At 57.1% G+C, this 12,559-nt stretch overlaps 1 protein-coding gene and 1 non-coding gene across 2 annotated transcripts; one reads left to right on the forward strand and one right to left on the reverse strand.

Annotated features, from left to right (window-relative positions):
• Positions 1–1,644: 1,644 nt before the first annotated feature.
• On the reverse strand, positions 1,645–12,148 carry TMEM259 (transmembrane protein 259). The gene is made up of 11 exons (XM_032712121.1): positions 11,583–12,148; positions 9,456–9,722; positions 9,044–9,155; positions 6,730–6,840; positions 5,719–5,841; positions 5,301–5,401; positions 4,509–4,566; positions 4,083–4,166; positions 3,463–3,595; positions 3,015–3,114; positions 1,645–2,364 (listed from the first exon to the last, which is right to left on the reverse strand). The coding sequence occupies exons 1-11, from the start codon at positions 11,805–11,807 to the stop codon at positions 1,762–1,764; spliced, it is 1,917 nt and encodes a 638-aa protein (XP_032568012.1). The 5' UTR covers positions 11,808–12,148; the 3' UTR covers positions 1,645–1,761.
• A 301-nt stretch (positions 12,149–12,449) lies between these two features.
• On the forward strand, positions 12,450–12,556 carry LOC116799331. Its single transcript, XR_004361040.1, has one exon. It is a non-coding gene; the product is annotated as a U6 spliceosomal RNA (small nuclear RNA).
• Positions 12,557–12,559: the final 3 nt, after the last annotated feature.

The following is a 12,559-nucleotide window of genomic DNA, read 5'->3' on the forward strand; positions in this document are numbered from 1 at the left end:
AAATCATTTGGTTTGGTGTCCCCCCTTCCCCTCCCACCCACCCACTCCTCTGAAAAGCCTACAGCCATTCCTGGCACTCCAGAGGCTGGGCTCAGTTGGCCACGAGGCCCCTTCCCAGCAGTGCTGGCAGCAGCAGGATTGGACCTGCTGGTCACAGCAGAGTCCCCCCAGCTCCAGTGCAGCACCAGGGCTGCTCCAGGCAAAAGGGAAAGACAAAGTGGGAGCACCCAGGTGGGAAAAGCAGAGGGGTGAACAGGGGGCTCTGAGCCCCCTGCGCTGACAAGGAAACATTGAAACGCACCGAGCCCTCCGAGGGAGACAGAAGATGCTGCTTTGCCATAGGGAGGCAGCCCCGAATTTGGGGACACCTGTACAGGGACCCAGCTGTCCCCAAGAGACAAGTGCCCACGTGTCACCTGCCCCTGCCCTGTCCCACCATGGTTCTCCCAGAGCTTCATCCTGCCTCGCCCTGCTCCACCCCGTGCACAAACCCTCCTTCCAGCACATCCTGCTGGGTCCGACCCCTCCACAGAGGTCTCGATGCAGCCCCCCAGCTCAGCTCCATGGCACAGGGGTTGGGACCTGCCAGCCTCACCTCCACTGCAGGGAAACAGGGGAAAACCAGCTGAAATGTCTTGGCTTTAGTGTTTTGGTTCTTTGCTAAACCAGCTCATGCAAGAGTCCAGGGGTGAGAAGCTGCTCTCTCGTCTGGGATGGGGCTGATCCTAAATGCAGATGTGGTCCACGGGAGGGACAAGGCACTGGAAAGCAGCTGCCTCATCCAGAGCAGAGCTGTGCAGGACAGAGCTGTGCAGGACAGAGCTGCTGCTCTTGCCCCACACCTCTCCACAGACACCCACGCTGCAGCACAGCTCCCTCCAGGCATCACTCATGGCTCCTGAGATGGCAGCTCCCCCCCGGACACGGCACCTTCCACACCCCACCCCACCCCACCCACCGAGGGAAATTCAAGGGCAGAAAAAAAGGAACTGAATTGCAGCTTCTGCTTTGGTTGTTGCCCAGCCGTGTGCAGACCTCACACCTACGGAAGGTCTCAGCTGCTCCTCCCCTCAGGAGCAGGAAAGGTGACCAGGACTCTCCTCTCTGTGGCTCTCCCATGGGGGCTGGACACGCTCTGCCTGCTCTATCAGCTCCTACTCTCACCACAGAGCTGCCACGTGCTGTGGCCTGTTCCAGGTCAGCTCCCACCTGAGAGCTGGGATCCACACCTGGACTGCAAACACGGCTGCAGGGGTGAAGCCCGGGGTTGGGGGGCAAGGAAAAGCTGGGGTACAAGCTAACATGGGGCAGGAGCAGGCTCACATGTGGCCTCGGAGGAGCCCTGGAGCTGTGTGGGCCAGGGGACCAAACCCCCCAACCTCCCTGCAGCCCCTTGTGCCTTTCCCAGGGAAGGGAGGTCACCACAGCCCTGCTCTGCCCCTGCTGCTCCGGCTCCGCTCAGAGGGATCCATGGGTTAAGGATGATGGTGAAGTGAGAAATAGTAACAAACGAAATCCAAATGCCTTCCCGGCAGTCCAGAGGGATCGAACGGGGCTCAGGACAGGTTCCTGGAGCCTGGTTCTGAGCTGGGCGTTCTCTCCGCTGGTGCTGGGCAGGGGCTGCTCTCCCCCCGGTCCTCCAAACCTCTGTCCTGGTCATTGTCCCCCCCTGAGGCTGGAGGGGGCTCTGCCACGCTGCTGCTGCTGCCCACGCAGTTCTTGCCACCGGGTTTTGCTCGGCTGTCTGAGCCCTCGAGAGCCTCAGTCTGCTTGGGAAGGGAGGGGCTGAGGACAGGGGCCCCCCCCTTCCTGCAACGGGACGAGGGGCGCAGCCCCCGCAGCAGGGGGAGCATCTGCTGCGGCCACCACGGACGTCGAGGTGACCTCGATGGTGATGGAGCCCACGGCCGTCTCTGGGCGGTCACTGCTGACCCTGATGCGGGCGACCAAACCAGAGGCCGTGGCCGCCTCCTGAGGGGTCCCGTTGGCCACGGCTTCGTGCACCACGGCGGGTTCCAGGAGGGTCGTGCTCAGGTCGGACAGGAACGAGGCCTCTGTCACGATAGCGGCCGTCTCGGCCACCCAGTTCAGGTCGCTGCCCACGGAGGCGGCGATGACGCTGGAGGCCTCGCCGGGGGTCAGGGTGGTCGGGCTGCCGCCCTCCCCGGGGGGCCCGGTGGCCAGGGGGGCTCGGTGACCCCCCGCCTCGACGGGGGCGGCCGTGGTGTTGTTGTTGAGGTTGTCCTGCAGCGTGGTCTGGGTGCCCTGCCCGACCTGCTGGTTCTGCAGCAGCATCTCCTGGATCCGGATCTGCTGCAGGATGGCTGGCAGCTCGTAGTGGTGGAAGAAATAAATCATCGAGTGCTGGAGGAAGAGAGGGAAAGGAGTCACCCCTGGGCCTGGGCCACAAGCTACCACATCCCAAGAAAACCGCACTTCTCCTGGAGAATCCAGCTGCTCTGACAGCCAGCAGGTTAGCACAAAGTTTGGACCTTTGACTGCTGCAAGCTGCTTTATAGTTTCTCTCTGAAGACAGGCAGCAGAGTATAACCCCTCTTCCCTTTTAAGGGCTGGGAAAAGAAGGACAATGGCATTCCTCCGGGCCGTGCTCCATTCCCTGCCCCCACCCTGCAGCAGGTCAACAGCCAGATACCCAACAGGTTTAACTGATCCAGGATATTGGAGACATCACCTCGGAGCTGGTCCTGCCAGCATCCTCACTGCATGGACCTGAGCAGCTCCTCTGCAAGACAGACCCTCATCAGGATTTATTGTAGAAGGAGAGAACAGAAAGCCTTCCCAGAACCTGTGTGGTATCAGCTTATTGTCATGCCCGTGACTGGACTGCAGCCAGTGACTCAAAGGTTCCCCTGTTCCACAGCTGCCTTCTGCTGTTCCATTTCCAAACCAGGCTTAGTTCCATCTCTTACAGAAAAAAGGATCCCTACTCCAACCCAGCTTGAGAGGAAGTCTGGCAAAGCCCCCCCAGGTGCAGCAGCTGTGCAGGGACTCACCTGGATGAAGAGCCAGGAGGTGACCAGTGCCAGGCTGCTGTACTGCCCGTTGAAGCGGTAGTGGTAGGCATAGAAGGCAAAGTGGTACAGATAGAAAAACCTAGACAGGAAGGCAAGGAAAATCAGGAAAAATATGAGCTCTGTTCTACTCCCAAGCCCAGCCTGAGCTGGGGCACTTGGTCTGGGGCAGTGCAGACTCGTTAACAGGTAATCAAAGTTGCCTGGCTACGAATGGGGCAAAACAAGGGGCAGGAAAAGGTCGAGGTGATTCTGAGATCCAGGCACAAATCCAAAGTGGAGCAATCGCACTTTGGACCCTGTGCCACGTGGGGCAGCTCCCAAGGAGCCACACAGACACCCTCAGGAGTGGAGGCCGTCATGCCTGGAGGGGCTGGGAAGGCCCTGGAGCAGCTGGAGAAGGACAGGGAGAGGGAATGAGAGACCATACCTGAGCCAGTGCCTCTTGCTGGTGTTGGTGTGGCAGCAGATTGCGTCGTACTGGTCCGCCAGCCACACGATGAGGATGATGTAGAACGCGGTCGTGGTGTCATTGAAGAACTCGGACATTATGGCCTCCATACCTGGGGACAGAGGGGACATCAGCACAGGCAGGGCACGGGAAGGGGCCCTCTGCCACCCCAGGGCCAGGTTGCGACTGCACCTGCCCAGGGCAGGTAACTGGGCTCTGGTTATGGCAGCAGCCAAGGCCGAGCGTGTTCCAGCGCTGACGGCAGGGACCAGCTGCCTCCCCCAGCACACATTACAGGGGGTTTGTTGCTTTTTAAACTCAAACTGTGCAAATGCAATCTGGCTACAGAATGTAAGTCTGCAACGAGCTCCAGGGACAGACAAAGCTTCGGATTCTGGGATTTCCCAATGAACTGCTGCTTTTCCAGGGGACCCAGAAGGACAATGGAGCTCACTGTGCCATCAAATTCCAGAGCCTTCTGCCTTGTGATGAGCAGCCGCGCTAACCACCTGCCGCGGCCAGCTCGGAACAGGGAATCAGACTTCCCACAGATCCCAGAGGGATGTGCTGCAGACACAAGCAGTGAGGCAAGTCCTTACCAACCAGAGCCAGGATGACAGTGAGGAGCGGAGCCGCAGGGAACGCAATGGTCATGTTCATCTCCAGCATCTGTAGCAGGTCAACTGCAAGAGGGAAAACACACTGTGGCACAGAGAGGATGTGGGGCCAAGGAACTCCCCACCCCATGGTACTGCCCACTCAGTGCAGCCAAGTCCATCATCCCAAATCCTCTGTGCCCAGCACTTGTCAGGAGACAGAATAGCTCTGGTGAGTGTGGTGACAAGGTGCAGGGGGAGGATTCCCTGTGCAGCTAAAAGTAGGACCCTTCTAAACAACAAAAATCAAGGTTGGAACAAGACGATCCTCAAGGTCCTTCCAATCCAAACCTGCTGTGACTCTATGACACACTGTGCTGGAGCAGGCACAGTGCCCAGCACAACCCAAACCCCTCAGCCAGTCCTTACCAATGAAGACAAAGATCTGATGGTGTGAGTAGCGCAACAGCATCGAGACAGACAGAGTCTGAAACAGGAGAGAGAAGGGGAGGCAGGTTAGAGCCCCACGGGTGTGGGGAGTCGCTCGGAATCGCACTGCGGCAGAGGCCCGGGCGAGCCTGGGCTTGCACATCCCACATTCGTTAGCTGGAGCTGTGCAGAGCAATTTGCCAAAGAGTAATTAGGGCTCTACAAACGGCAATTAATCTCTGTGCTGCTGCAGGGGAACAGACAGTAAAGGATTTGTTTGTAAAGGGACCGATCCTGAATAGTTGAGCGGGGGCCAAGCCAACCCACAGAGCTGGGAGCAGGGATTCTCCCGTCCTCCATCCCGCTCCTGCCGCAGCTCCCAGCACCTCTCTGCATTGGTTCTCCCTCACTGCCCACAGTGTGATTGTGCACAGAGCTGCCTCAGTGGGTGGGACAGCCAGACACAAGGGGAGAGTCCCACAGCCACCCAAGACTACAAACACAGCATAGTTATCGTTCAGGATCTTGTCTGATGTGTATCTTGAGATGGCCTCATCTCACACATCATCCCTTGGTTTATCTTGATCACTGCTGGCAAATCAGTCTGGCCTGTTCTTAAAAGTCTCAGAGGACAAACGTCGTGCAGGACACTTAGAACAAAAGTCCCAGGGCTTTATCCTCCACCAACTACACTTTAAAAGCAGGTGAGAGCTCAGGTCTGTGCTGTTACACCACCCACATGCTGCCCAGCCCTGGCTGAGTCCAGGCACTGCCCAGCTCCCGCTGACTTACGAAGATGACCATGATGACAAAGGCTGCCAGGTAGGACGTCCTGGCCATCCACATGCTGACGAAGCGATAGTGCTCCCCAGACACCACATTGCGAAGGAAACCTGGAGAAAAAGCACAAACACAGGCTCAGTATGATCAACACACAGGCTAAGGACCAACCATCGCTGCCTGCTAAAGAAACAGCATTTGGAGGAAATCCTCAGGGCAGCACTCATTGTCATGCAGGGCAGTGAGGAGGGAGGAAATCAGGTTTCCAGACACCTCTCCCCTCCTGCCTCTCTCATTTTGTCCTTGACAATAACACAGGGAGCTGCTCCCTGTGTTACAGATTAATCAATAGTCAGAAGATGATATTCAGGCATGCACAGAACAAACACCCACCGCTCCGCGCAGCCGCTGTCACTCCTCCAGGCCTTACCTTTGTTTTCCTCGTTTTCAGCTAAAGCTTTGACACTTGACATCAGGATGTCATCATAGCCCAGGAACTCGTCCAGCAGCAGGCGGCTGAACCTGTCCCCAAAGCACTGATCCCTCGTAGGGTCTAGGGAGAACACAAAAACCTGCTCAGACTGTTCCCACCTGCAGCCCCAGAGGCACGAAGTGAGCACACGTCCCATCACCCCGAGGGACACGTGTGCCAGCAGAGCTGGGCCTGGGCCAGCACGTGGGCCTGGGGCAGTAAAACCGAACTGGGCAGGTCTGGGAGGGAAGATGTCACCCCTGACAGATCCAGCCACGCTGACAAAGTGCTAATGGGCCTTCAGGAATGTCAGGGCTGGCACAGACACAAAGGGAATTTGGCTCACCCTGTCTGCCCATTACTGCACATGAAAATCACCTAAACCCCTGTCCAGTTGTGCTTCAGCTTGAGTGGGAGGAAGTAACGAGGTTCAGTCTGATCACGGCACTAACAGTGCCCGAGAAGGTCTGAGACTGTATTCCTGACTTGGACAGGTTTTAACAGAGCAAACGCCAGGAGAAGAGAACGCTGTTCCACGGAAATGATCTGCTGGTGCTCCCAGGGGCACAGAAGCATGTTGAGAGTGTGACACAGACCTGTGAGCACCATCCCCAACACCTGCACAGCTGCCCTCACCACTGGGCTCTAACCCTGCACTGCTGCTGCTCCCACTGAGCCCAGAGCTTCAGAGCCTTCAGCCAGGGAGAGGGCTCTTCCCTTCTCCATTGGAAAAAACTGTGCTGGGCATGACATCAGGGCTCACTGAACCAGGCTCCACCATTTCAGAGTGCTCCTCCTGGAAAGCTGTGACCTACTAAAGGGAGACGGGCTGCACACAGCAGCTCTCCTGCGTGGGAAGTGAGTGCCACCGGCTTCGTAAAGAGTTCCCAGAGACAGCATTGAGGTCTCTGCACAGCAGGTCCCCACCCCTGCACCCCCTGCCCCTGCCCAGGTTGCCTCCCCACTCACCCAGGGTCACCACCATGACTGGGATGCTGAGGCGCTGCCGTGTGCTCTGGGACAGGCGCAGGAAGCCGTATTCCAGCGAGTACTCCACAATGTACTCCTCCTGTGGCCACACTGGAGAGGGACAGGAGGGACACAGGGAGGGACACAGGGAGGGACACAGGGAGGGACACAGGGAGGGACACAGGGAGGGACACAGGGAGGCTCAGCACCTGCGTCTGCAAACAACCACCACGAAGAAACAGCCCCTCTGGGCTCATTCCCTCCCTCCCATCACATTCTTGAAAAGGGAACCAGCTGCAAACATGGGCTCCAGGCTTCCCTCAACCACTTAAACATAAATCAGTTCAAACTCTTTGGAATTGCAGCCCATTCCCCTGACCTTAGTCCTTAATGTGAGGCTTCTGGGAAAGCTTCAGGGCAGCACTTCCAAGCTCTGCACAGAACCTGCCCACATCTGTGCCTGGCAAGCCCAGAATCACTTGTTCTTGCTCTTTTCAATTTCTGCTTCCCATGTTGTTTGGGAAACAGCAGGAAAATCCACTTTACACCTGCTGAACACTGAGTAAATGCTCCACAGGCAAGAGCCCTGCACTTCCTGGGGGACTGAGGTCACTGCTGCAATTACACATCAGAACAGAAGGCAGCAGCAATTACAGCTCTCCCAAAAACTGGCGGTGCCTGAAGTTTCCCTGGTTTGTTTTTTTTTTTCCAAGAAAGGTTCCAAACAGATGCTTTTTGCTACATCATCTCTGAAAGGACAAAACCTCCCGCTAAGCTGGAGCCAAGCAATTTAATCCCTGCTCTTTCAGACTGTCAGGGTGTATCTCCAGGAGGGGGGAGGCAGCTGTCAGGCAGCTCCCAGCACCACAGTGACAATTAAAGTGATGAGAACTTAACAGAGACACACCTGACACAGCACTGACAGAGATGCAGCCCCTGATCCCCTTCTCAGGCAGCAAACACAGGCTGGGCTGTCGGTTTTGTCTTTTGTTTCCATTATAAACAGTTTTAATCTCAAAAGGAAGTCAAGGGTTTAAATATCAACAATTACTTCCTTTGTCTCATAAAATATTTTTCCATGGCAAAAACATTTGGACTAAACAGCAAATTTTGTTCACTTAGAGCACAGGAAATCTGGCAAAAAACAATAAACTCAGGTATTTGGGACCAATTTGAAGAGATGAATTTTGTAACTCATCTGGGAAACAGCCTGATTCTCTCCCTCCCCTTTTCTGGATCATTTCCAGCCACGCGTTCAGCAAACCAAGAGTTACCCCACCAGTGCCACAGCTCTGCACAACGTGACTCTCCTCAGAATCTGGGCAATAAAGGTCCTGCACCAAAAACATTTACTGCTCTCTGGTCTTAATGATCTTTAATTCAGGACTAATGAGCTCTGGATCAGCATCAAGCAAATCCACTGCAAGACCAAGGAACAGAGCAGTGTCTGGTCTCCCCTTCCTCCACAGACACAACCCCAGTATGTCTGCAGAGCAAAGAGTTCCAGCCTTTCCAGAGACAACACTGTGAGTGAAAGAGGCAATATTTTGCAAATTTTGTGGAAAAAGGCAAAGAATCCAATTCCACATCTCTATTTTAACATAAATATTCCTCAGTAGATTTCCTCCCTTAACCACTAGAGACACAAGTTTTCCACACTGCAATTCCATTTTAAATAACACAAAGGCACTAAATCCCCCTCTGGAGTTTACGAGGCCTGAGCAGCTCAGGCCAGGCAGGAACAGGGCGGGACAAGGCCGGGTGGTATCGCAACCCACGGAACCCGCCCGGTGACTTTTGGGATTCATTAATTGGAGCAAATTGGCTGCTCCGAGTGCTGCTGCTGGCTCAGGACCCAGAACACAGCTCAAACCCTGCTCTTGTGAGGAGGAGTGTCGCTGCCAGGGGATCCATGCGGCTCACAGGGGGGTTCAGGCTCACCTGAGATACCTGACACCGCAGGAACGCACGGCCAGACCAGGAGCCCTCGCTCACCTGTGCTTCACCTGAAGCCTCTTGGTCTGGCAACGCTTCTAACCCAGCCTCCCCCCAACCCTGGGGGAGCCCTGACACCCCCCAGCCGTGGGGCAGAGCTCACTGTGGGTCTGCTGTTAGTACTGACAGGACTAACCCCAGGTGAACACATTGGGAAGACATTTAAGGTCAGTGTGCAGGTGCCCCGAGGAGCCAGGATGGGACGTGCGGGGAGGATGACGGGGGGAGGAGGGAGGAGCACAGGTAGCAGTGAAGGTGTGATTACCTGCTCGGGTTAGCATCTCAAACTCGGACACAGTCTCCCGCAGAGGCTGCATACCTTTAGTGGCTGTGTCACTAAACGAGAACTCCTGGCTGTCGTTGTGGGGCAGCTCAGTGCTGCTCACCCGGGACGGCTTGAGGAACACCTTGGGCTCGATATCCAGCTCAAACTGTTGGAAAACCAGGGCAGGGAAAGTCACATCAGCAGGCTCTTCACCTCCCACCTGCCATGCTCCCTCTGTCCCTGCAAAGGCCTCCACCGCCACAGGGGTGGGAGAGGCCACCTTCTCAGGCCACTTTCTCGCTTCCTGTGTTAAACCAGCAGAAGCCAATATGGGAATTCAGGAGCAGCCAAGGAACCCACTGTACTTCCAGGAGACTGAGGGATCACACACTTACAACCAACCATTTCTCCCCAGCCCATCACCCAGGTCTCCCTCTCTGACCCACTCAGGGAGCACATCCCTAACCTTGATAGAGCTGTTTTCAAACATATCCACAGTCATTTCTTCCTCTTCTTCCTCCTCCTCCTCAGCCGCGGACTCAACCACCATTCCCGGGAACTTCTCTCCGCCGCAGAACTGCAGGAAGACGGGGGCCCGGCTGGAGTTGCGCTGGATCTCCACCCGCAGGATCCCGTCGCGGGGCCACTTGTCCCGCACGTGCTCCAGGCAGTTGATGGGCGAGCGGGAGAAGGCAATGTGGATGTAGGCCAGGATGAAGAGCACGAAGAGAGCCTGCAGGGCAGGAGACAAGGCGCAGACCGTCAGCCCGGCCACCCTCAGCCTGAGTACAGCCTTCCCATTACCACCAGCTCCTCTTCGCCCATAAAACACTAGGAAAACTTGGACAAGTGGATCTGGCAAGTGGACAAGAGCTTCGGTGCTTCCCTGCATCAACAAGGCAGGAGCCAGACCCTGGTAGTTTGAGCAAGGAACACACCAAAGGAAGCAGGAACCTCCTGCTCCTGTTCATGAGACCAGAGCTGCCCTCAACTCCTGTGCAGCTCAGGTACCCTGCTGGAAGCACAGGTCCTGCAACCAACACCTTCCCCAAACTGAACCACACGCAGCACTAACGTGGAACGAGGCTACAAGGCACGTTGAAAGGAATGGAAATGCATCCATGGCTTCCAACCCTTCCCTCCTCAGCACAAAGAGTTTCCTGCTGAAGCCCAGAGAAGACTGCCCAGCCTTCCAAAGGCAAAATAAAGCAAACCTCTCCCAAAGCCAACCCCTCTGAGGGCAGGACGACCCAAACCCACGGCAGACCTGTCGCTGCAAGGAACAGGCCCTGCCCCAGGGCGGCCAAAGGGCTCCCTGCCCTGCCTCAACCCCAGGAACAGCTATAAACCACAGCAAAGCAGCCTGCACTAATAAAACCCGCTCCCTAAAGCACAGACAGTAACTGTGCATGCATCCAAAGTTCAGAGCTCCGAGCACGGCTGGCACAGCGAGCGGCACCGCTGAGCTCAGACCTCCCTTCCACCCACCCCGAGCTGCTCCCTCCTCATCAGCCCAGCTGTCCTGACCTATTTGTGATGAACAAACAGGCTGGTAAACATCCCTCTGCAGAGCAGCTGCACGAGGGATGTGAGGGAAGGTAAGCCAGAGCCACCTCCCTGGTTGCAGGAGCTCTGGACAGGCTCTGCTTCCCTGTGCCCAGCAACCAGAGCAGGCTGGAGGCTGCTGGCCCCTGACCCTGCAGGGCTCTGGGAATGCTCTTCATTCTCCAGGATGGCAGCAATCAGAGGCAGAAGCAGCACGAACAGCTCCCAGCTGCTCTGCCCAACGGGCACACCTTGAGCACCACCCTTGTCCCAGCCTGTCTGCTGGGACCCAGCCGGACAACTGGGACACAGAACAGGGATGTGAAAATCCGTAACGTTTCTTGGGAGGGTAGAAAAAGTATCTGTGCAGTATGAGACAAGTTGTGCTGAACGTTTTCTTGCTGAATTGTAAAAACCCAGAGCAGGAGGGTGGCCTGGTAAGCTGCTCTCCCCTTCTTACTCCCATTTCCCATCCTGGAAGCCATGGAGCAGGATTTAACCTACTGGCAGCTCACCCCTGCACACTGACAGGCAGGCCTCCCTGGGGGGCCCCAGCAGGCAGAAGGGTTTACCCCAGAGCAGAGCTGTGCTGCACTGGCACTGCTCAAAAAGCAGGGTTAGAACAGGGCTGTGCCTTAACTGCTTCCAGAAAAGACAAGACTCCAACAAAACTCCAACAATCCAGTATGTCATGTGTGCAATGCATCCAAAGTGTGATTTCCTGGAAACAGAAACCGAATCCTCTCCAGCTCAGAGCCCAGGACATGCCCTGCACCAGCCTGGCTGCCCAGCGAGCTGGCTCAGGGATTTCCTTTGGATCTGCAGACCTGGAACCAGAGCCCCGGAGTGCAGGAACCACTGGGACCACCACAGATCGTTGAACTCCTCGTGTCTCCCACACAGGAGAGGCCCATGGGAGCTCTGGGGACAGCTTGGTGTGTGCGGCCCAAACACAGGCTGTGACCTCCGGCAGAGCCACAACTTTTTGTTCCTAAGGAAATCCCTGCCCTCAGCCCGGCTGCGCCTGGCAGGAGGAGCTGCCCCTCACCTTGAGGAGGACGAAGAACTCGAAGACGCGGCGGAAGGAGGGCGGGAAGAGGCGCGCGTAGGTCACTGCCATCTTGAAGAACAGCGCGTGGAAGAGGCGGTCGCGCACGTTGATCAGGGGGTTCTGGTTGAGGTTGGGGTTGCGGACGCCCCGGTTGTTGCCGCCGGCGGCCCCGGTGTTGTTGGCCGGGTGGTGGTTGTTGGCGTTCGGCTGGTTGTCGGACATCCTGGCGGCTGGGCCGGGCCCAGAGCGGCCGCTGCTGCTCGGCGGGGTGCTGGGCCCGGGCGGCCGCCGTCTCTGTCCCGGTTCCCCGGCCCCGGCCCGGCGCAGACGCCTCGGGGTGGCGATGGGTCAGGCCCCGCGAGTCAGGCCTGGGCGCTCAGCGGGGCCCGGGCGCTGTGGCGGCCCGAGCAGGCGCAGCGGGGACGCGGCTGCCGGGCCGGCCCCGGGCCATGGGAGTCGCTGGCGCGGCGGGGGGGTCGGGTCGGTTCCACCTCTCCCGTCCCGTCCCTCAGCGCTCCGCCGCCATCTTCCCCCGCCGGCAACGGCGGCTCCGCGCATGCGCGCGCGCGCCCGGGGCACGACGGGACGGTGGAGGACACGCGCCAGCCACGCCACGCCCCATACGTAAATTAACCGCATCCCGCCATGCTCCGCGCGAGGCCCGTCGCTCCGCGCTTAAACTCGTCCTCAGAAAGGCAAAAAAGAACCTGATAGAATGGAAGATTTAAAGTAAAAATCCGACGCGCGTCGCTTGGGAGGGTGAACAGGTGGAGAAATGTGGGGGAGTTTGAGGAACTACTCGCCATGACTTGATAATCTTTAGTTGGGAGAGGTTTAAGTATCGCTCCTGCATGCCTCTCTATCGTGCTCGCTTCGGCAGCACATATACTAAAATTGGAACGATACAGAGAAGATTAGCATGGCCCCTGCGCAAGGATGACACGCAAATTCGTGAAGCGTTCCATATTTTTTTT

This window comes from Chiroxiphia lanceolata, chromosome 27, assembly GCF_009829145.1.
Source record: "Chiroxiphia lanceolata isolate bChiLan1 chromosome 27, bChiLan1.pri, whole genome shotgun sequence".
Classification (NCBI taxonomy): Eukaryota; Metazoa; Chordata; class Aves; order Passeriformes; family Pipridae; genus Chiroxiphia; species Chiroxiphia lanceolata.

Bases quoted from the DNA above. Each gene is read 5' to 3' on its own strand.
- TMEM259 (XM_032712121.1), bottom strand. From the start codon at position 11,807: ATGTCCGACAACCAGCCGAACGCCAACAACCACCACCCGGCCAACAAC. The intron at 9,156-9,455 runs GTTAGGGATGTG...GTTTTCCAACAG, and splicing joins TTGAAAACAGCTCTATCAAG to TTTGAGCTGGATATCGAGCC. The intron at 2,365-3,014 runs GTGAGTCCCTGC...CTCTTCCTCCAG, and splicing joins CCTCCTGGCTCTTCATCCAG to CACTCGATGATTTATTTCTT.